The sequence below is a fragment of the Arctopsyche grandis genome, chromosome 1 (genome assembly GCF_051622035.1).
Source record: "Arctopsyche grandis isolate Sample6627 chromosome 1, ASM5162203v2, whole genome shotgun sequence".
Taxonomy (NCBI): domain Eukaryota; kingdom Metazoa; phylum Arthropoda; class Insecta; order Trichoptera; family Hydropsychidae; genus Arctopsyche; species Arctopsyche grandis.
The window spans coordinates 41,776,064-41,800,844 of NC_135355.1; the positions used below are offsets into that span (position 1 = coordinate 41,776,064).

At 34.3% G+C, this 24,781-nt stretch overlaps 3 protein-coding genes across 3 annotated transcripts; 2 read left to right on the top strand and 1 right to left on the bottom strand.

Annotated features, from left to right (window-relative positions):
- The first annotated feature begins 2,957 nt into the window (after positions 1–2,957).
- On the top strand, positions 2,958–9,957 carry LOC143917943 (peroxiredoxin 2-like). Its single transcript, XM_077439580.1, has 4 exons — positions 2,958–2,986; positions 3,713–3,852; positions 4,035–4,203; positions 7,350–9,957. The coding sequence occupies exons 1-4, from the start codon at positions 2,958–2,960 to the stop codon at positions 7,393–7,395; spliced, it is 384 nt and encodes a 127-aa protein (XP_077295706.1). The 3' UTR covers positions 7,396–9,957.
- On the bottom strand, positions 6,113–10,239 carry LOC143917953 (uncharacterized). The gene is made up of 2 exons (XM_077439591.1): positions 9,662–10,239; positions 6,113–6,623 (listed from the first exon to the last, which is right to left on the bottom strand). Exon 1 carries the CDS (start codon positions 10,237–10,239, stop codon positions 9,760–9,762), a length of 480 nt encoding a protein of 159 aa, XP_077295717.1. The 3' UTR covers positions 6,113–6,623; positions 9,662–9,759.
- A 2,968-nt stretch (positions 10,240–13,207) lies between these two features.
- LOC143913925 (peroxiredoxin 2-like) lies at positions 13,208–20,717 on the top strand. The gene is made up of 5 exons (XM_077433992.1): positions 13,208–13,496; positions 17,861–17,995; positions 18,551–18,690; positions 18,873–19,041; positions 19,130–20,717. Exons 2-5 carry the CDS (start codon positions 17,862–17,864, stop codon positions 19,275–19,277), a joined length of 591 nt encoding a protein of 196 aa, XP_077290118.1. The 5' UTR covers positions 13,208–13,496; position 17,861; the 3' UTR covers positions 19,278–20,717.
- The last annotated feature ends 4,064 nt before the right edge of the window (positions 20,718–24,781 follow it).

A 24,781-nucleotide genomic window follows, 5' to 3' on the forward strand; every position in this document is an offset into this window, starting at 1 on the left:
GAAGGTCACAAAACAAAATTCGTTAATTAAACATACACACACGTTCACACATTCCGATTATGAAAGCATTTTCGATACAATTTGTTACTTAAAATCCATTATACATACTATACACATTAAATATCAAGAAAATAAAAATAATTCAAAACGTCAAAATAAAATAATGAAATATAAAAAAAAAATACTACTTCCGGCTTACGAATTCTGACCAAAACCTTATCAACTCTAAGTTAGTAGATAAAGAACACAAATACAAATATTCAGCTTAATAGGTGTGGAAAATGGAAAGTGGAGGTGTGGAAAAAATCGTAGTCACAACATTTTTAACTTTTTTAAGAGAAAAAAATCCTACTTCCTAAAAAATCCTAATTAAGTGATTTTTTTTATTTTCAAAACATTGATACAAGATATATGCTTAAATTTTTTCGTGAAGAGCACAAATGTGTAAGGGTCGAAAAAAATGGTGGAAGAAAAATCGAAACAGAGTAAACTGCCACTTCCGATTGACGCATGCTTACTAAATTTTATACTTAACTTGGTATTGAGCTGTAACTTCTAGATATGAAATTTCAGTTCAACAAACCAAAATTTTTCTCAGAAAAACATAAAACATCGATTCTCTGGAGTAAAAGTACTCAAAAATAAAGTAAAGATATTCAGAAAATATTAGGGTATAAAATTTATAATTTATATTACATGTAAAAAAAAATTAGTCTAATTCGGTTAGTGGTTTAGAAGATGATTGAATTAAAAAACTTAAAAAAAAGAGGATACCTATAAGGAGAGGTACGATTTTCGGTCAACTTGAAAATTTGAAAATAATTTACGTCGTATCGATAAGAATTTCAGTAACTGATACTTACAGTTCGATAGGCCTAATGTTGTTCAAAAATTCACCAAAATACACCTGCACACAGGCACACAGACATTTTTTCTAGATCATGAAAATGTAATCAGTGATCGATTCTGCATTCGAATCAGTCAAAACCTCGAGTTCTCGATTAAATTATGAGAATTTGAACAGCACGAACGGTTATTCTCATCTAGCATTAAACTTAGCCCCCCTACCTGAAAGGGTAGTGCAGATATGCAAAAATAACAAGTGGAACTTAGAACTAAAATATATTCGTAAAAATATAAATATATTGTGAATGATATGCATATTTAAATATGAAAAATCTGCTGCTTTGTTTTTTCATCTTTCAGGCTTTCGATCCTTATTATTTAGATCCGGAATCCAGTCAGGGCGGAGCAGCTGCGGCATAATATTACTATATTAAACTATGACATGTACTTTTTTTTTCACTAGCCTCTTCTTACTTCGCTTTCGATTTTTTTTAATCACATAGCGTCTCAATCCGTAAAGAATGTAAAACTATTTTTTTCACCCTTGCCCTAATTGAAATCCGATCCGCTGTAGGAAGATACTTGATAAAAACGTACATGCTATCTCTTTCAGCACCTCTCGACCAATAGCATTTCGTATAGGGGCCGTCGACCCCAACAATATTACTTACAATATTTTCCGTATCCAGTTTCCAAATAGCCACCATAGGTGGATATATGGGAACTAGATATGGAAAATATTGTAAGTAATATTATCGTCGGCCTCATGGACATGTACGAAATTCTATTAGTCGAAATGGGGTGAAAAGGACATATGCGTTTTACCCCAAGTCTTATATATGGCGAATATCACTAAGGGAAGGCGGTCAAGTAGCTTTTGCCCAAAAACAATGGTTAACTATTGTCAATTACTATTGTCCTTCATAGGAAGAGAGCACAAAAAAGGTTGACAATGGTGAACCATTTTTTTGAGGCAAAAGCAACTCGACCGCCTTCCCTCAGTTATGACTAGTCACCGGACCCAGAAGGTGCCGCGTATTGTCCAAAGGTTGTAAATGCATTGTTAAAGGTTTGCCGAACCTTTTTTACAAAGGATTTACAACAATGGAACAATGGATAGCACTGTGACAATCCGGTGTCTAGTTATGACTAAGCTTCGACGCCCAGCGTGCTAAATGGGTTCACTATTGTCAATTTCTTATGTCACTACATTCTCGGACAATGGAGAGGTCTATTGTTATTTTAATGCAGCGAATCGACATCAGCTTGGGGCGGGTCAGTTGTCGATGAGCTGTATTGGCCGATTTCATAAATAAAATCAGGTATTGACAAAGCTGGAGCTAATTTTGCTGAGTCGTTATTTTTTTCGCATATCCCACTTTTAATTGTTTTGGCGTGAAATTCTGCGTTTCGAATTTTAATATTATATTACTGTAAATTAGACGAAAACGTTGAATTTTGTCGTCTTTTCAAAATGGCGGAATTCCCTTCCATACGTGAAACATATTCCCTACCATATGTGACATGGTAACGTTTCAAATGTTCGCAACTGATTTATGATTTAAAACAGCTCGAGATGCTATTCATGATATGATTTTGTATATTATTGTTGTATATATTATTGCAATATTGCCGTCCATTGCGTATATTCGACTGCCGACAGATTATCCAATCTACATACATACATATTTTCGACCATTTTTGAATCCCAATAGTACCGGATTGTTCAATTGGATTAAATTATTCCGAGCGGTCACTTTGAAGGTCTTATAGCTTTTCGATACTAATTTTATTTTTATCTACGTATCAATTTGTATTACTTATTATAAAAATAAGAAATATTTAATATAAAATGGCAAATCCTAGGTCATAGTCCTCGAAATATCCTTTGTCTCGATATTATTCAAATTCGTCGATTTCGGGTGGACGGTTTTAAAAAGAAAAATCTCAATTTTTCAGAATTGACGAATTTGGAATGTATTTATTAGCTTTTTTTTTTCAATCTGTGTGCCTCCATTCCCGCGGGGAAATGCGTCCCGGGGATTCCGCCATTTGCAAAATCTATATGCGTTGCACAAAATCCATAAATCACAAGTTGATGCAAGGTCGGTATGGCCTGGATGACCCGTCCTTATGGCGAGTAAATTCTGCGCAGAAGCGGCCTTCGATGCACTTTGGCGGCGCGCGCATCTTTTCCGGGGAGTGGGGGCGAGCCGTTGCCAATGCAACGACCTTCAATCACCTTGTTATGATTATTGATTTTGTCTGCCGCCTGTTCCTATTTGCCTCTTCCCTCTTACCTCCTGCCTGTTGCGTATTGCGTATTTTTTTCGCATTTGGCCTACACCCTACGACCAACCCCAGAAATTTAAATATTTTCGATTTTTACTAACTCTTCCGATTACTGCTGACGTACCAGAGAAATGTAATAATAAGAGAAGTGGCTTTAGGCATCATAGTGTTTAAAAATTGCGGTATGGCTGTCGCCATACTTAATTAATTTCCGCCACAGTCGTGTATTCTTAATATTTCCACATGCGAAAAATCATGCCGAGTTACTTTATAAATATATGTACACACATACATACGACATAGCTTCTTTATCCTGGAATCCAATTTGTACATGTTAAAGAATCTTAAACCGATTTTAGATTCTCCTTTAAAATTTTTATACCTTACCCTATGTATGTATTGATTTTTTTATCAATTGGGCAATTATTTAATTATTACATATTTAACATGGTTCGGTGATTACTGGTCTCAAAGTCACTAAAATCTCTATAACGGAACATCTGGCAGCCGAAAAGTCCATCATACTAACGATAACTATCATACTAACGAAAACTTGAGAACTATTTTATTGCAGAACTTTCGTGTGTCCAACTGAAATCATAGCGTTCTTAGACCGTGTCGTCGAATTCAAGAAGATAAACTGTGAAGTAGTTGCTGTTTCAACTGACAGTCACTTCAGCCACTTGGCATGGATAAAAACTCCGAGGAAGGAAGGTAAAATTTGATCCAAAGATATCACAGTCGATTTATCAATTGCAATTATTATCACATTTACAATGTGACGTTCCATTTAATAACTATAGATAACGATTGCATATAGAGATAACATACATCAACACCACGTCTAATTTTATGATGCATATTTACATTAATTGCCGTGTTATCTTTGCTTAAAGGTGGACTCGGAGAAATGAAAATACCATTACTTGCCGATAAATCGACAAAAATTGCTCGCGACTATAACGTTCTCGATGTAAATTCCGGAATTCCCTTCCGAGGCTTGTACATAATTGACGGCAACCAAAAGCTTCGTCAAATTACAGGCAACGATCTGCCTGTAGGAAGGTAAGCTATTTTGTTATGTATTTAGGATTTTTTGTAAAGTATGTGTGTGTGTGTGTGTAGGCTCCCAAGAATAATTTAATTCTGCTAATTAAACCAGTTGGTCCAATCTGTTTTTAGTTTATTGTATTCGATGGAGCTCTTTGGATACCTTTCCAATTGAATATTGATATACATATTTTCCTAAATGAAACTTGCAATTCGGTAGTTTTTGAGTTGGGTCGGAAAAATGAGGTGAACGTTATTACTGTTGACTTTAATTCGCTTTCATTTTCCTTGGGAATGGATTGATTTTTTTCATTCTCGTATAAAATTTAATTTGTGGGACGTGTCAGGACATGTTTCATCTCCTGTCACCAACGCACAACAGATTTGTCAACTTGTTTGTCGCACACATTTCCATACATTTTTTCGTGTCGCGCGACTAGTCGGCCGACAAAGTTGCACGTTGCGGCCCGGCCCTAACTTTTCGACCTGTTCAACATTTGGAAAGAGTCATCTTAACTGGGGTGTGGGTTTATTAATGTGTTGATTTAAAGAGGATGTTACTTTGCTTAACAGCCTTTAATTCGTTTTTAAAATTGCACATCTGTGTAAATTTGCGTTCAGAGTGAGCTCATAGATGTGCAATTTTATAGTTATCTTCCCGAATTTAACGGATTTGAAGGAACTACCCTGGTTTTTATCAGTACGGGTAAACGAGAGCTTAGAAAAGAACTTGTATATCCACTTTTCTGCTCAAGTTTTCTCTTCACGGTTCATGTTTGTAGTGCCCGGAGCAGACCTAACAAGTGCGATTGAGAAAAATCTATATTGAAGTTTGGTCGGCAACCGGACTTAATTGAGTACCTTCTATGTTAGTTTTGTATGCTGTTTGTCATCGAGGAAAATTTTTTCAAAGTTAACTTCATCCGATGTCTTACAGCGAAATTCTGCTCCCAATTAACATATAATGCACTCACCCTTCTTCGGGAGAGCTAAGATTGCCGCCCACTTGAATAATCCTTTATAGCTGCTCTTTCGACCGTTTCCATCCTTTCATCTTTTTCGAGTGAGAGGCAGTGGCGGACTGGGACTGAAATTAGTGCATGCCAGGAGTCAAAGGGAGCCCACCCAGGGTTAAAAAAAATTGTCCCCCCCCCCCCCCCCCATATAACAACATTTTCTTCTTTCCATCACGCCAAAAATCAAGGGTAAAAAAAATAAAATTTTCAAAAATGGGAATAAACAAATTTAAGTACAAGAAAAATGGCAAAAGCAAAATAGATCCATAAATTACATTGTATATTTCTTTTTAACCCTTGTCCTACGTAAATAGAATGCATCATAAAAGCGGCTTTTACTTTCGGTAGAAAACAATCAGGGACGTCATTTCAGCTTTTTCTTGGGGGGCGCAGGCAAAGATTGGTCAAATTGATTTTTTTTTCAAAAAATCTTTTTTTTCAAAAAATCTTTTTTATATCGGAATAAAAATGGAAAATATTCTTTGCATACACCTTATTGAGTTATATAATATGAAAAAAATAAGCTTATTTTTGATAGAATAATTAAATTTTTAGAAAATTTTTTTCTAAAAATCTTCACATGGTCAACAAAAATCGACCATCAAACTGAGTCACTAAAACACTATCAATTAACTTAATTTCTACCGACTGTCTTTTCACTTTATCAATGTACATACATACATACATATGTACGTAATAATAATAGATAAAGTTTTGAGATCATGCGAAAATCGGGATTTTGGGGAGGGGGCCCCTATCCTATATATCTATATACATGGATGTGTCTAGTTTACGAATAGATTTTATATTCAGAAACTGTTTAAAATTGTGTATTTAAATCTTACTATATCATCGAAGTATAATCAAATGTTATTTTTATTTTATTTTTTATTTTATTTTATTTTATTAATTGAAAAATCAACAGACAGGATGTACAGAGATAGGTATAAAAAACACAAAAAGTAAATAAATAATATATGTAACACCCGAGTCCAATAATAGATTTTTACAAAAATGAAAAAGATAAATATAAGGAAAACAAATTAAAAAGTAAAGAATAAAGGCATGACAAAATATGTAGTACATTGCATAATTAAACTATAGTATTAAAATATTTGGAAAAGGTTATAAGATAGAATATAAGAAGAAATTGAAATTTACAAATATAAAAAACAAATGAAAAAGGTAAATACAAAATAAACAAATGAAATGGAAAGGAATGAAAGCTATAATATGATTAAATAGCACATTACATAACTAAACTAAAGTATAAAAATAATGGAAATATTGGAAAAATAGAATAGAAGAAAAAATGAATCAATCGGTCAAGATTCTCTTGATGTTAGACCTGAATTGATGTAGGGAAATACCAAACAGATCAACCTCATTCAGCTCTCCGTTAAACATACGATAAACGCGCTGCAGATAAAAATATTTTTGGGAATTAGTATTGAAAGGATCAAGTGAAAAGAGTGTAACGCGTCTAGGGTATCGAACTGGGATTCTGAAATTAACCTTATTCAGTAAATCAGAACAATCAAGGAAACCATTTATGAGCTTAAAGAAGAATATAGCATCAGAATGTCGTCGCCTGACAGAAAGATTGTTAAAAGAAAGGATTTTTAAAATGTCGGAAACAGTAGAATGGGTATAGGTAGGAAAAAGGTAGCGTAAGGATTTAATAAATTTAAGTTGAACTTTCTCAATACAATTAATATGGGATAAATAAAAAGGTGACCAGATAATTGAGGCAAATTCAAGGTGAGACCTTACAAAGGAAAAATAAAGTAATTTTAGTACATAAGGATCATTAAAGGGTTTTGTTGAGCGGAGTAGGAATCCAAGAGATTTAAATGCTTTGTTGGTAATAAAAGAAATATGTTCAGAGAAATCTAGTTTATTATTGAGTATTACACCAAGATCCTTAATAGAAGATGACGTGTTAAGGATTGAATGATTTAATTGATCTTGATTAGTAATAATTGACTTATTTCTAGTGAAATTTAAAATAGAGCATTTTTCTAGATTAATAAAAAGATCATTATTTAAACAATATATAGAGAATCTATCTAGATCTTCTTGTATCTTATGACAATCGTCTATGGTGTATATAGGTTTGTAAATTTTTAAATCATCAGCGTAAAGAAGTATAAAGGAATGTTTGAAGATGTATGAGATATCATTAATATAGAGTAAAAAGAATAAGGGACCTAAATGCGACCCTTGTGGGACACCGGAAGGAATATGTCTAAGTGATGATCTAAAACCATTGAGAATTATGATTTGGTGACGATTTAGTATATACGAAGAGATCCAACGAAATAAATTTCCTCGGATTCCAAGGGACCAAAGTTTATTGAGTAAAAGGTTGTGATTGATTTTATCAAAAGCTTTAGAGAAATCCGTATAAACGACGTCTATTTGGATTCGTTTGTCCATATAAGATGTGAGAGTACTAGTGAAATTAAGCAGGTTAGTCTCTACCGATCTCCCCTTAAAAAAACCATGTTGTTCAGGTATAATGTAGTTTTTGAAATTGGAGAAAAGGAAATTATAGATAATTTTTTCAAAGATTTTACTAATGACAGATAGTTTAGATATAGGACGGTAATTCTCAATAAGATTCTTATCACCTTTTTTAAAAATAGGGGTGATGTAAGATAATTTCCAATAGTCAGGAAATTTACCGTTCGACATAGAAAGATTGAAAAGGATTGTTATGGGAAGAGATAATGGGACAGCACATTTAACAAGGAAAAAAGAAGGCAAACCATCACAACCCGCACCAAGATTAACATTGAGAGAGTTGATGTGACTGAGTACAGTAGATAAGTCAAAATGAAAAGTAGATAAGTTACAAGAAGAAGTATCTGTATTAGAGATAGAAAGGTTAATGGTAGAATCACTATTGAAAGTGGAGTCAAAATAGTCAGCAAAAATGGTACAGATTTCAGAACCATGTGAAGCCGACTTATTTCCATAATACATTACGGAAGGATATGAAGAGGAGGTATTTTTTTTTGAATTTATATATGACCAAAATGATTTGGGATTAGTTTTAATATTATTTTGAATAAGAGAAATATAATTTCTAAAGCAGATTAAAGAATATTTTTTAATTCGAGCTCTTAATAGTGAAAAACTTTGATAATCTAAGGGATTTGAATAAATTTTAAATTTTTTATGGAATTTGTTTTTTTCTTTTATTATTTTAATAAGAGACGATGTAAACCAAGGGGGATATTTGGTACGCTTAGATTTAAGAGTAAAAGGGACGTGGCATTCAATAATATTTTGTAAGGTATCGTAAAATTTTTTACAAGCTAAATCAATATTTAAATTGGACAAAAGTGAATTCCAATTGATATCGCTTAAAATTGGAATAATTGTAGCATAGTCAGCTTTTCTAAAGAGGAAAGTTTTATTATAATTATAATTCAAGGGTGAAGATTTGTTGTAAATTATTGAGATGCAAAAGGATAAATGATGAGAATCTTCATGGATTAGCGTAGAGTCAGCACGAGAAATATATAAGGGGAAACTACTAATAGCTAGGTCAAGAATACGATTATTAGTATTTGACAAATAATTGTATTGATAAAGTTTATTATAAGATAAGAATTGAGTAAAGGAAAGGGAAGAAAAATTAATACAATTGGAAGGAAATAGATGCAGATTTGAGTCGTATTTTGTCCAATCAATAGTGGGAAGATTGTAATCACCGAGTAAAATGAATCGATCCTCTGGATAATTGGTTATTAGATCAGATACTTTATTTAAATGGGTAACTAATAGAGTTTGGTGAGAATTACCAGGAGGAATATAGACAGTACAGATATTTAGTTTAAAAAATTTAGTGGTAATAGTAATCCAAAGGTCTTCTGTGGAAGTTAACCAATTATTTTGAATGACAGAGGGTAGATTATTTTTCACAGCTATGATTACACCACCACCAAATATTTGGTTATGAAGAGAATAATCTCTGTCACGTCGAAACACCTGATATCTGGCATCAAAAAACTCACTATTATTGAATGAGTCATTTAGCCAAGTTTCTGATAGACAGATAATATCATAATTATTAACTAATACATTTTGAAGAAAAGAGTCAGATTTAGTTCGGAGACCTCTGACATTTTGATAATAAATGACAAGACGATTAGAAGACATTGTAAAAAAGGAAGTAGATAGAGCACGTAGTGATATAAATATAAATATCCATATGCATAAATGAAAATAGATATATGCATATAAACATACACATAACTGCATACACAGATAAAGATATGGAATTATTAAGCAAACCATCCTTGGTGATACCAGTTGAAATGCAAAGGTATACATGGACACAAATATAAAAACGAACTCGTACCTTTTTTAGTTTATGAGTAAAATATATGTAAATAGCATAGTTATATAGTAATAATAAAAATAATAAATTATATAGCCATACGTACATAATTGTTTGCACATACATTATAATATGTGATGCAGACCAGTAGACAATAAATGCATAGATAATTATTAGGTTATTAAAATTTAATATTGCACTTAGTCATTTGATTTTGCAAAGATCTGATTCTTTTGAGATTTGTATGATATTGGAGCTCGCACTTTTTCTAATCATGATCTTGCAATCTTTAACCCACAAGTAGGCGTAGTTATATTCAGTTTTCAATTGGCGTGCTCGCTTCAATAATAATTTATTCGTTGGTGTAAGGTGATCCGTTACGTATAGGGTGGTGGGCGGGCCTGGAATATTGATGTCGTTGGTGGTGATGCCGCGGCGGGCGCGCACGGCCGCCATCAGCAGCTCCTTACGACGGCGCTGAGTGAACCGTACGACCACTGATGACGTGCGCACACTCACATCGCTGTTGCCCTCTCGCTGTTGCTGTTGCTGTGAACCTGCAACGCCCTGGGACGGGTACGGCCGCACACGGTGTATGGTGTCAATATCTGTGTCGCACAATTTGTGACCCACGACAGCACATAAGTCATATAATATAGACACTAGATTTTCACCCTTTTTCATAGGTATGCCGGATATTTCTACATTGTTTTTTCTAGAGAATTGATCTTGCAGATTGTTTTCTTGTTTCAGTTCAACAATAGTATTTTGCGCCTCAATTAAACCTTTATTTACATCAGAAAAGCAGGAAATTTTCTTTTCAGCAGTGGTTAGTCTCCCATCAAATTCATCAGACTTAGCCTCTATTGTGAATAATTTATTGTTTATGTCTGTGATTACAGATTTTATGTTTTCAAACTCATTTTTCATGGTATTAAAGTCTGCTCGAAAGCATTTAATTTCATTAAGTATATCAAATAAAGATGGCTGAGGACTGATGACTGAATCTTGAGAACTGAGCATTAGTGATGAGGACTGAGACGGCGGAAGGGGGTTAGGATGGATACGGCAAGAAACGCATCGCCATTTTTCCTTATTCTTTGACGTCATTTTTTTGTATTTTGTTTCCGAAATCCCCACACAATCATGGTGGAAAGGTTCTTCACAAAGCTCGCACAGCACATAATTAGTCAACAACACAACACTTTTGCATTTATAGCAAATCATTGTTAAGTATTATTAGTTATTAGCGTCACAATTTATAATTTAAATAAGAGAATATTCTCAAAATTTCGCACAAAAATATGTATGAAATAAATAGTTTTTTGTTTAACAATGTTGCATTATGCTGTAATATTGTAAATATGCTCTGGGTTCGAGAGTTAATATATAATTTCAGAAATCAGTTTGATCACGTTCGTTGCCAAACGAATATTATTTGAAGAAACAAAAGAACTTTTTTTTTTTTTTTTTTTTTTTTTCTTCTTCTTTTTTTTTTTTTTTCAAGTGAAAATTATCTTTAAAATATAACCTTAGAAATCAGTTTAACCACTGTATTTAATCACAATTGCAAAAATTTTAATCAAAAATTAAAGCAACACCAATAACTCTACACAATATGCAAAGCACGACACCATTAACCGACAATATTTACGAAAAAAGCATCCAAATAGCGGACGAGCAAAACAACGAACCAGCTAGTTATTATGCTACCTAGCAAAGCTAGTTATTATGTTATTTTGAAAGTATGAAGTAAATTTAAATCGCTGGTTGATGATGAGTCGTCCTATCAAAATTGTTTTAAGCAATTCATTTTATTCACGGAATATTCAGTTTATTCACGGATATATTTGTTTATTCCCATTTTTATTTCAGTAGGTACTTGTTACATACATAGGTATTGGTATATACATAATATTGAGGTTAGAAATGGGCCCAGAAAAAGGGCCCACGCAAATGTTGAAACTTACATTTCGAGCCTAATTAAAAAAGTTAAACGATCCTTGGCCTGTTAAAGCAGGTATTAGTTGTTTGTGTATATCGTAAGAAATTTATTTTGTTGAAATACCCAAACTTTAGGTCCCAAAGTGCAATATCCTATAAATTTTTACACACGTTAAATAGTTAAAAAGTTATTTAATTTTACTGGGGGCCCATATTTTCTAACAGATAGTGGGGCCCACATGCCATCGGGCATGTTCGCTTGTATGGCCAGTCCGCCACTGGTGAGAGGTATGGGTATTCGGGATGATACCGTTGCTAGCTTGTCACAGTAATGCACACATGTATTCGCCATATTTTTTCGATTTCAACTCGTAAACACACTGACTACCATAACATGCGTAATTCAAGTTTCAAGTGGGTAGTCCATACATTCTCGTTCGCAGAGTGAATTTCATAGATTGTCAACCTTTAGTTCAATTCAATTTGGCAATCATGCAGTGTTGTGCATCTTGTGAAACGCAATTTTCTAATGGTGTTCAATGTGGTAATTGTAAGAGGCATTACGATTTTAATTGTGCCAACATTACTGAAGGCGGCTACAATAGATTGGGAGCTATTAAAAGGGCTACATGGAAGTGTCCACGATGCCGTAATCCACAAAGTTCTCAGTCTTTGACCGAGTCACCTTCGCCGTCATTGGGTACACTAATTAAGGAGATCCTTGATATTGTTACGTACGCCGCGGATTGAGCGAATTGCACTTAGACCAACGGATATCTGTTATCGGATTAACTAAATGCATGCACTTACTTCCAAAGATTATATCTGGACTCTAAGTGCATTTAGGCTAAACAATGACCGTTATTAGTTATTTCTCAGAATCGGTACGGGAAGACCCAATGTCTTGGAAATACATATCCGAATAAGTGACTATACAACAGGTAAACAGATTAGGCGTCCTGAGAGATCTACCCTTTATAAGGCGGTACGTAGGCGATATAATTCATTCTGGACTTAGCCGTGACACTGCGTGTATCTCCTGAATCATCAATAAATGCTGTGAAACGACTGTTGGCCTTTTACTTGGATCCTCCACCCACCCCGACGCAACAATATCAAACGTAACATATCATGCCTGCCGTCGCTTGCAGAAGACATAAAAACGATAAAAACTGATATAAGCGACCTCAAAGCAACATGTGAATTTAACAGTTCAAATATTATTGAGGCCGTAAATAGGATAAAGTGAAAGACATTGAGTCACTTCAGAATATTGTTGATGTATTACAAAATAAAATCGCAAGCAATGAACAGAGATTAAGGCTCAACAATGTGGAAATAAAAGGAATCCCTTGTAAAAATAATGAAAACGTCTTTAATATTTTTGACTCGATCTCCAAAACTGTAAATTGTAATATTACAAAATCAGAAATCAATTATATCACAAGAGTTCCCACCCACACTTCGGATAAACTACTTGTAGTGAGCTTCATCAATAGATGCGCAATGCACCGCCGGGTGCGATGCACACCTCGATCGATCCGTCTGGCCGAGTTGCATAACCTTTGCGAGACAGCTCTAATGTATGTAGAGCCGATAGAGCTGCGCGCGCACGTGCTCTCTGCTTGTACTTGTACTCTCGCGTGTAGTATTCCTGTTTGTGTGAGTCCTCTTGTTTACTTGGTCGATCGGGGCGAGACCGAGGGCCAATACTCGACAGGAGTCCGGCCTGGCTAGACACCTGCTCTCCCGATACCATCTGTGCTCTCCCGATACCATCTGTGCTCTCCCGATACCATCTCTGCTCTCCCGATACCATATCTGCTCGTCCTCAGGAGCTCTATACTCCAGTCTTTGCCGACCGGAAGCTTCCAATCTTCGCCATTCGAGTATTCATTTCGATCTTTCGCTATGGAGCTGTCCTGATGCTCGCCTTCTCGTCGTCAGCAGCTTCAGCGACGACGACGAAGGGCCGCTAATTACATCCGAAAACACAGGTTGGCCAACTCCCGTTTTACTCACACTCACAATTGTTTCCAGGCTGCTGCTTTGTTGCGGCTTTTAGATTTTTAATCTTTCAGGCTTTCGTTCCTTATTATTTAGATCTGGAATCCAGTCGGGGCGGAGCAGCTGCGGCATAATATTACTATATTAAACTACGACATGTACTTTTTTTTTTTCACTAGCCTCTTCGCTTTCGATTTTTTTTAATCATATGGCGTCTTTCAATCCGTAAAGAATATACAACAATTTTTTTTCACCCTTGCCCCAACTGAAATCCGATCCGCTGTAGGAAGACTTGGTTAAAACGTACATGTTATCTCTTTCAACACCTCTCGACCGATAGTATTTCGTATAGGAGCCGTCGTAACCAGCTATATTACTTACAATATTTTCCGTATCCAGTTCCCAAATAGCCACCACGGGTGAATATATGGGAACTGGATATGGAAAATATTGTAAGTAATATTGTCGTCGGCCCCATGGACATGTACGAAATTCTAACGAAGTCGAAGTGGGGTGAAAAGGACAGCATATGCGTTTTACCCAAGTCTCATATGTAGAGGTCGGAATCTGAAGGGGCCGGAAACGTGCCGCCTATTGTTCCATTGTTGTAAATCCTTTGTAAAAAAGGTTCGGCAAACCATTAACAATGCATTTACAATCTTTGAACAATAAACAGCCCCTTCAGATTCCGGGCACTACTCATATGTGGCGGATGGCATATAGTCATCACTAAGGGAAGGCGGTCAAGTTGTTTTTGCCCAAAAACTATTGTCAATTACTATTGTCCTTCATAGGAAGAGAGCAAAAAAAGGTTGATAATGGTGAACCATTTTTTTGAGGCAAAAGCAACTCGGCCGCCTTCCCTCAGTTATGACTAAGCTTCGACGCTCAGCGTGCTAAATGTGTTCACTTTTGTCAATCTTTTTTTCTCCTACTTTCTCGGACAATGGAGAGGTTTATTGTTATTTTATGGCAGCGAATCGAAATCAGCTTGGGGCGGGTCATGAGCTGTTTTGGCCCATTTCGTAAATAAAATCTGAACGCTCTCTTCATCCAATATCTACTACTATAGTACTATTTTTTTTAAATATAAAGCAATTACCCGGTTGGGCCCTTGCGATTTTTTCCGTGCCCCATTTCCATAAAATTTGATCTTCACTTATGTATAATTATTTTTCGCTTTTTGCATAAAATTTTGTATTATCGAGTATATTCATATGCAAAGGTATTGAGAAAGTTGGAGTTAATTTTGCCGAGTCGTTCTTTTTATTTCGCATCTCCCACTCTAATTTTTTTGGCGTAAAATTCTGCCTTTCGAATTTTAATATTATATTACTGTAAATTAGACGAAAACGTTGAAATTTGTCGTCTTTTCAAAATGGCGGAATTCCCTTCCATATGTGAAACATAACATCGTAACGTTTCAAATGTTCGCAACCGATTTATGATTTAAAACAGCTCGAGACGCTATTCATGATAAGATTTTGAATATTATTGTTGTATATATTATTGCAATATTGCCGTCCATTGCGTATATTCGACTGCCGACAGATTATCCAATCTACATACATACATATATTCGACCATTTTTGAATCCCAATAGTACCGGATTGTTCAATTGGATTAAATTATTCCGAGCGGTCACTTTGAAGGTCTTATAGCTTTTCGATATTATTTTTATTTTTATCTACGTATCAATTTGTATTACTTATTATAAAAATATGAAATATTTAATATAAAATGGCGAATCGTAGGTCATAGTCCCCAAAATATACTTTGTCTCGATATTATTCAAATTCGTCGACTTCGGGTGCACGGTTTTAAAAAGAAAAATCTCTATTTTTAGAATTGAAGACTTTGGAATGTATTTATTAGCTTTTATTTTCAATTTGTGCGCCTCCATTCCCGCAGGGAGATGCGTCCCGGGGAATCCGCCATTTGCAAAATCTATATTCGATGCACAAAATCCATAAATCACAAGGTGATGCAAGGTCGGCATGGCCTGGATGACCCGTCCCTGTGGCGAGTAAAATGTGCGCAGAAGCGGCCTTCGGTACAGTTTGGCGGCGCGCGCATCTTTTCCGGGGAGTGGAAGCGGGCCGTCGCCAATGCAACGACCTTCAATCACCTTGTTATGATTATTGATTTTGTCTGCCGCCTGTTCCTACTTGCCTCTTCCCTCTTACCTCCTGCCTGTTGCGTATTGCGTATTGTTTTCGCATTTGGCCTACGCCCTACGACCAACCCCAGACATTTAAATATTTTCGATTTTTACTAACTCTTCCGATTACTGCTGACGTTCCGGAAAAATGTAATAATAAGAGAACTGGCTTTAGGCATCATAGTTTTTAAAAATTGCGATATGGCTGTCGCCATACTTAATTAGTTTCCGCCACAGTCGTGTTTTCTTAATATTTCCACATGCGAAAAATCAGGCTGAGCTACCTTATAAATATGCATATGTACATACATACGACATATCTTCTTTGTCCTGGTATTCAATTTGGACATGTTAATGAATTTTTAACTGATTTTAAATTCCCCTTTTAATTTTTTATACCCTACCCTATGTATGTATTGATTTTTTTTTATCAATCGGGCAATTATTTCATTATTTTTTTCAATTTATTGATTTCGCGTAACATATGTAACATGGTTCGTTGATTACTGGTCACAAAGTCACTAAAATCTCTATAAGGGAACATCTGGCAGCCGAAAAGTCCATCATACTAACGAGAACTTGAGTGCCAAATATTGCGTATTCGCGTTTTTCATGGCAAAAATTGTCTTTGTGACCACCGCAATGAGACTAATAATCCAATTACTATGTAACATATGTTCGCCATTTTGAAATGCAACATAATATGTTGAATTTCAAAATGGCGAACCCTCCCTCCCACCCCCCTCTTTTGTTTTGCTTTATCGTAATGATTTTTATGACATTTTGAATACTATAGTCGTATCGTAAAATCAGAACTTATCCATCTCCAATGAAATATGGAGCACTTATCTTATCTTATGGCCGAGTTGGTTATCAATCAACTTTCCACGCACTTCCGTTATATTATGTTATTATTATACATACTTTATCATATCATAACATGAAGGAATGATTGTTGCAAAGTTTTATTTTGCATATGTAACCACAACATAAATGCTAAATGTTGGTTTCATTTCAATAATTTCCTACTTTTTTTTTGCCTACCTCGCTCATTTTATTTTCGAACAGTTTTTTATTCTATAAGCAAATATTAGATCTTTTTTTTTCTCTTGATTTAATTGAAATGCATATTGAACATACCGGCATCTTATATGTAAACTGGGAAATATTCCAGATGTATATAAAGTGTAGTATTTTTAGTCATGGTATCATGAGAATTTTTATCATTCAACCGCACGCACAAATTGATAAATCCTACTGACTCGTTTACACCACAAAGATAATGAACACTGTTCAATTAGCACAGCTGCAAATTATTCAAAATGATCCAATAAATAAATATGATACATGGTTGCATACCTCTGTTTCGGAAAACCATGTTAGTCACACTTTGGAACAGGTTTCGGACCGTGAATTCATTATCTGCTTTCCTTATCGGGCTGTAGTAATGAACTTGTCCGTTGTATGAATGAAAATATTGAACTTTGTTCTCACTCCGAGTGTGTGACGTATTTTTATCTCTTACGAGTAATGCAAAAATTTGCATTTATGCTGATTAGACATTTTTATTCACGTTTGTATATGTTTCAGTGATACAGAAATGTAAATACGGGCAAGGGCAGGGGAAATAATTACATGATTAGTGTCTTGAAAATGAACAATTTGATTGCAATTTTGAATATATGTACATATGTCCGATAGATCATTTTTCTCTGATCTATCGGACATCAAACAGAACTCTATACGAAATCAGACATCATTTTTCTTGGCGTAATCTCCAGATTTCTATAGAATGTCTTCTGCAAGGTTATTTTAGAGAGAAATACACAATTTACTCACCGACCTCACGGTTATGCAAGAATTTTAAAAGATTATGTCAATAAAAGGAATTGATACTAACTGTTAACATTTTTCTTGGCTGATTTGCAAATCGATTTTGAGAAATTGGTTACAATTGTCGTACAATCAATCGATTGTTTTGTAATTATGAATCGGACGTGGAATTTTTAGTGTTAATTAGTAATGCCACGTAAAAATGTCAAATTGTTTTTGCCATTGTTAATGTTTCAATATCACGATGGTAATTGTCGTAATAATTGGACGTAATTGATCGTGCAATGATGAAATGCATTTCCATATACGGCTAATTTGTTATTTTTATTATAAAATCGTCTATTGTAAATATGCTTACAGTATGATGACTCCCCAAATCCAAAAGCCTGCTCCGACCTTCAAAGGTACTGCTGTTGTCAACGGCCAATTCAAAGAGATCAGCTTAGAAGATTATAAAGGAAAATATCTGGTGCTGTTCTTCTACCCATTGGACTTGTAAGGAATATTATTTTTATGCGATTTTTTGTAATGACAATAGGCACAGGCCCACTTGAAGAGATTATAAATCGTAGTAAATTTAATTTGAATCTTAAATTAATTAGAGCACATTTACTGGAACTCATCTTTGAGATTACTTCACAGTTGATTTGAGTCTGATTTACTTTAAATTTTAAAATTGTTACTCTTATGGCAGCTGTCTTAGATATTGTGAATAGTTTGTGGGTAGTTAAACATTTATTATCATAAGTAATGTAACAGTCAACAATACCAAGATAGAAACTTTGAAGCATTGAGTCCAAAGTGTTTTTTCCAAGAATGGGCCTTGCATTAGAACTGTCATTCAAATTGTGTACATTGGCCTTGGACTTTTTTTTATTTGACCTCGCTTCATGCTTCAACAGTTACTGCTTTACTTTATGTTTTATAAAATATTTTAAAGTGTTATGTTAATGCTCTAAGGTTTGCGTTTTCACTTTATCTATGTAGTATGTAGTTTTTTTTTAATAGTTACGATTGAGATCTTTATTCGAGGTTACTATTTTATTGCAGCACTTTCGTGTGTCCAACTGAAATCATAGCGTTCTCAGACCGTGTCGACGAATTCAAGAAGATAAACTGTGAAGTAGTTGCTGCTTCAACTGACAGTCACTTCAGCCACTTGGCATGGATAAACACTCCGAGGAAGGAAGGTAAAATTTGATCCAAAGATAACACAGTCGATTTAGCAATTGCAATTATTATCACATTTACAATGTGACGTTCCATTTAATAACTATAGATAACGACTGCATATAGAGATAACATATATCAACACCACGTGTCATTTTATGATGCATATTTACATTAATTGCCGTGTTATCTTTGCTTAAAGGTGGACTCGGAGAAATGAAAATACCATTACTTGCCGATAAATCGACAAAAATTGCTCGCGACTATAACGTTCTCGATGTAAATTCCGGAATTCCCTTCCGAGGCTTGTACATAATTGACGGCAACCAAAAGCTTCGTCAAATTACAGTCAACGATCTGCCTGTAGGAAGGTAAGCTATTTTGTTATGTATTTAGGATTTTTTTTTATAAAGTATTTGTGTGTGTGTGTATGCATTCATTTTTTTTTTTTAATTTTAGAGATGTCGATGAAACATTGAGATTAGTGCAAGCGTTTCAATACACCGACAAACATGGAGAGGTTTGCCCCGCTGGATGGAAACCTGGACAAAAGACGATGAAAGCTGATCCCAAAGGCTCCCAAGAATACTTTAATTCTGCTAATTAAAACAGTTGGTCCGATCTGTTTTTTAGTTTAGTGTATTCGATGGAGCTCTTTGGATACCTTTCCATTTAAAATTTGATCTCTTACCTAAATGAATCTTGTAATTCGGTAGTTTTTGAGTTGGGTCGGAAAAATGAGGTGAACGTAATTACTGTTGACTTTAATTCGCTTTTATTTGCCTTGGGAATGGATTGAATTTTTTCATTATCGTATAAAATTTAATTTGTGGGACGTGTCACGAGATGCTTCATCTCCTGTCACCGACGCACAACAGATCGAAACAGTTAGCGAACGAGCTTAACTTTTCGACCTGTTCAACATTTGGAAAGAGTCATTTTAACTGGGACGTGGGTTTATTAATGTGTTGATTTAAATAGTATGTTACTTTGAAACAGTTTTTATTTCGTTTTTAAAATTGCACATCTGTATGATTTTGCGTTCCTGGTGGACTCATTGATGTGCATTTTTTTAAACCTATCTTCCCGAATTTAACGGATTTGAAGGGACTGCTCTGGGACTGCTCAGTACGGGTAAACGAGAGCTTAGAAAAGAACATGTATATAAAACTTTTCTGCTCAAGTTTTCTCTTCACCGCTAATGTTTGTACTGCCTGGAGCAGACCTATCATGTGCGATTGAGAAAAATCTATATTGAAGTTTGGTCGGCAACCGGTCATAATTGAGTACCTTCTATGTTAGTTTTGTATGCTGTTTGTCATCGAGGAAAATTGCAACCTCCAAGATATTCTACTCCCAATTAACATATAATGCACTCACCCTTCTTCGGGAGAGTTAAGATTGCCGCCCACTTGAATAATCCTTTATAGCTGCTCTTTCGACCGTTTCCATCCGTTCATCTTTTTCGCGTGAGAGGTATGGGTATTCGGGATGATACCGTTGCTAGCTTGTCACAGTAATGCACACATGTATTCGCCATATTTTTTCGATTACAACTCGTAAACACACTGACTACCATAACATGAGTATTATTACATCGAGGCGAGTTTTAAATTCTTGCCATTTCCTGCGAATGTCTTCTGAGACAATCCATATATTATACTTCGTTTATTTCTAGTATGTAATGAATGTCTATTTAAACATCATATTTCTGAGACAATACTTATATTATACTTCGTTTATTTCTAGTATGTAATGAATGTCTATTTAAACATCATGTGTACTTGTCGGTGCCTTTTAATAATTCAAGAGTTGTAATTTCTTTAGTATAAGCGTTTGTTCCCGCAAGCTTTTGTATATCGCCAAATTGTTAGTATAGGTTGTTGATTAATTTAGATTGAACATACGTTGATCTTCACACACAAGGTGAATATAACATAATAATATAACATCATTTATAAAAAATAATAAAAAAAATTGTCGATTAAGTTTCATATAACGTACATACATTGATTTCAACATACTATGTGAATATACCATCCTTTATAAAAAATAATAAAAAATTAAAAAATTATTTTGATTTTGTTTCAATTTTATTATTACCTCACAATTGTACATTTCGTCATTATGATTTTGATGAAGATTTATAACTGTTTAGATCTGAATAAATGCCTCCACCAGAATCTGGACCTACTTGGAATAAACATGGTCGGCTTTAAGTTGTAACTTCTAAAAATCCCATGGTGAGAATGAATACGTATTTTAAACAATACTTGAGTTCTGGATTTCCGCCGGAATGTCTGCTATAGTAATTGTGATTCCGTATCCCGATATGCAATCTGTAATTCCCGATTTGTAGAGAAATTCTTAAATCGATCTTATGACAGACATTATTAATATAATTGCAAATTTTGAATGCTTGCTTAGTAAGAACGGGACACTGAGAATTTTATAGAGGCGTATAGCGTTCTCAGATTTATTCGAAAACATAAAAATAATCTAAATCGAATTTATCAACATGGGATGATGTATTGTTTGCATCATTTTATTTCTTTTTTCATTTGTACTTCGATATTTATATTAATTTTGCTGTCCTAACTTACTTTATGATAATATTAGATAGAAGAAGTGGGCGACTAACTAATTACAATGTGAAATCTTGAAAATTATTGATCAGCCAATGGTTTATATAATTATATTGTAAAATTGATGTTAAAAAGTTTCTTAAATTATTTTTCACATTTGCTGTACATGTAAAAATATATTTTTTACTGACATCTTTTTATGAACGATAAAACTTATTAATAATTATTTCTAAGTTTCGTACCAAAATGCACTCATATAAATTTTAAACAAAAAGTACATTTTTAAATCAATAGATGTCACTTTATAGTTGAAATTATTTCATCCGAATTATCATTACAAACCTCCTTTATTTTATAGTTTCAATGAAAATTCATTGTACTTTTTACGTTTTGTATATGTTACAGTAAGAGTGTAAATGTCAAATCAGTATACATGACTAGTAAGTGTATGCACTAGCGGATCCAGAAAATGGTCAAGGTGGGGGCCATTTTGGAATTGATATTGGCCTAATTGAAAATCATAAATAAAAAAAAATCGAATGTAACCAACTCATGACTTTATCTATGTATTTGAGGAATATAAGAAGGTCACAAAACAAAATTCGATAATTAAACATACACACACGTTCACACATTCCGATTATGAAAGCATTTTCGATACAATTTGTTACTTAAAATCCATTATACATACTATACACATTAAATATCAAGAAAATAAAAATAATTCAAAACGTCAAAATAAAATGATGAAATATAAAAAAAAAATACTACTTCCGGCTTAGGAATTCTGACCAAAATCTTATCAACTCTAAGTTAGTAGATAAAGAACACAAATACAAATATTCAGCTTAATAGGTGTGGAAAATGGAAAGTGGAGGTGTGGAAAAAATCGTAGTCACAACATTTTTAACTTTTTTAAGAGAAAAAAATCCTAATTAAGTGATTTTTTTTATTTTCAAAACATTGATACAAGATATATGCTTACATTTTTTCGTGAAGAGCACAAATGTTTAAGGGTCGAAAAAAATGGTGGAAGAAAAATCGAAACAGAGTAAACTGCCACTTCCGATTGACGCATGCTTACTAAATTTTATACTTAACTTGGTATTGAGCTGTAACTTCTAGATATGAAATTTCAGTTCAACAAACCAAAATTTTTCTGAGAAAAACATAAAACATCGATTCTCTGGAGTAAAAGTACTCAAAAATAAAGTAAATATATTCAGAAAATATTAGGGTATAAAATTTATAATTTATATTACATGTAAAAAAAATTTTGTCTGATTCGGTTAGTGGTTTAGGAGATAATTGAATTAAAAAACTTAAAAAAAAGAGGATACCTATAAGGAGAGGTACCATTTTCGGTCAACTTAAAAATTTGAAAATAATTTACGTCGTATCGATAAGAATTTCAGTAACTGATACTTACAGTTCGATAGGTCTAATGTTGTTCAAAAAGCCACCAAAATACACCTACACACAGGCACACAGACATTTTTTCTAGATCATGAAAATGTAATCAGTGATCGATTCTGCATTCGAATCAGTCAAAACCTCGAGTTCTCGATTAAATTATGAGAATTTGAACAGCACGAACGGTTATTCTCATCTAGCATTAAACTTAGCCCCCCTACCTGAAAGGGTAGTGCAGATATGCAAAAATAACAAGTGGAACTTAGAACTAAAATATATTCGTAAAAATATAAATATATTGTGAATGATATGCATATTTAAATATGAAAAATCTGCTGCTTTGTTTTTTCATCGTTCAGGCTTTCGATCCTTATTATTTAGATCCGGAATCCACTCGGGGCGGAGCAGCTGCGGCATAATATTACTATATTAAACTACGACATCTACTTTTTTTTTTCACTAGCCTCTTCTTACTTCGCTTTCGAATTTTTTTAATCACATAGCGTCTCAATCCGTAAAGAATATACAACTATTTTTTTTCACCCTTGCCCCAACTGAAATCCGATCCGCTGTAGGAAGACTTGGTTAAAACGTACATGCTACCTCTTTCAGCACCTCTCGACCAATAGCATTTCGTATAGGGGCCGTCGACCCCAACAATATTACTTACAATATTTTCCGTATCCAGTTTCCAAATAGCCACCATAGGTGGATATATGGGAACTAGATATGGAAAATATTATAAGTAATATTATCGTCGGCCTCATGGACATGTACGAAATTCTATTAGTCGAAATGGGGTGAAAAGGACATATGCGTTTTACCCCAAGTCTCATATATGGCGAATATCACTAAGGGAAGGCGGTCAAGTAGCTTTTGCCCAAAAACAATGGTTAACTATTGTCAATTACTATTATCCTTCATAGAAAGAGAGCAAAAAAAGGTTGACAATGGTGAACCATTTTTTTGAGGCAAAAGCAACTCGACCGCCTTCCCTCAGTTATGACTAGTCACCGGACCCAGAAGGTGCCGCGTATTGTCCAAAGGTTGTAAATGCATTGTTAAAGGTTTGCCGAACCTTTTTTACAGAGGATTTACAACAATGGAACAATGGATAGCACTGTGACAATCCGGTGTCTAGTTATGACTAAGCTTCGACGCCCAGCGTGCTAAATGGGTTCACTATTGTCAATTTCTTATGTCACTACATTCTCAGACAATGGAGAGGTCTATTGTTATTTTAACGCAGCGAATCGACATCAGCTTGGGGCGGGTCAGTTGTCGATGAGCTGTATTGGCCGATTTCATAAATAAAATCAGGTATTGACAAAGCTGGAGCTAATTTTGCTGAGTCGTTATTTTTTTCGCATATCCCACTTTTAATTGTTTTGGCGTGAAATTCTGCGTTTCGAATTTTAATATTATATTACTGTAAATTAGACGAAAACGTTGAATTTTGTCGTCTTTTCAAAATGGCGGAATTCCCTTCCATACGTGAAACATATTCCCTACCATATGTGACATGGTAACGTTTCAAATGTTCGCAACTGATTTATGATTTAAAACAGCTCGAGACGCTATTCATGATATGATTTTGTATATTATTGTTGTATATATTATTGCAATATTGCCGTCCATTGCGTATATTCGACTGCCGACAGATTATCCAATCTACATACATACATATATTCGACCATTTTTGAATCCCAATAGTACCGGATTGTTCAATTGGATTTAATTATTCCGAGCGGTCACTTTGAAGGTCTTATAGCTTTTCGATACTAATTTTATTTTTATCTACGTATCAATTTGTATTACTTATTATAAAAATAAGAAATATTTAATATAAAATGGTGAATCCTAGGTCATAGTCCCCGAAATATCCTTTGTCTCGATATTATTCAAATTCGTCGATTTCGGGTGGACGGTTTTAAAAAGAATTAATTAATCTAAATTTTTCAGAATTGACGAATTTGGAATGTATTTATTAGCTTTTTTTTTCAATCTGTGTGCCTCCATTCCCGCGGGGAGATGCGTCCCGGGGATTCCGCCATTTGCAAAATCTATATGCGTTGCAAAAAATCCATAAATCACAAGTTGATGCAAGGTCGGT

Excerpts from the sequence above, each read along its gene's own strand:
- LOC143917943 (XM_077439580.1), top strand. The coding sequence starts at position 2,958 with ATGGCCTGGATGACCCGTCCTTATGGCGA. Across the intron at positions 3,853-4,034 it reads AAAAACTCCGAGGAAGGAAG|GTGGACTCGGAGAAATGAAA; the intron begins GTAAAATTTGAT and ends CTTTGCTTAAAG. Across the intron at positions 4,204-7,349 it reads AACGATCTGCCTGTAGGAAG|AAGTATAAAGGAATGTTTGA; the intron begins GTAAGCTATTTT and ends ATCAGCGTAAAG.
- LOC143913925 (XM_077433992.1), top strand. The coding sequence starts at position 17,862 with ATGATGACTCCCCAAATCCAAAAGCCTGCTCCGACCTTCAAAGGTACT. Across the intron at positions 18,691-18,872 it reads AAACACTCCGAGGAAGGAAG|GTGGACTCGGAGAAATGAAA; the intron begins GTAAAATTTGAT and ends CTTTGCTTAAAG. Across the intron at positions 19,042-19,129 it reads AACGATCTGCCTGTAGGAAG|AGATGTCGATGAAACATTGA; the intron begins GTAAGCTATTTT and ends TTTTAATTTTAG.
- LOC143917953 (XM_077439591.1), bottom strand. The coding sequence starts at position 10,239 with ATGAAAAAGGGTGAAAATCTAGTGTCTATATTATATGACTTATGTGCT.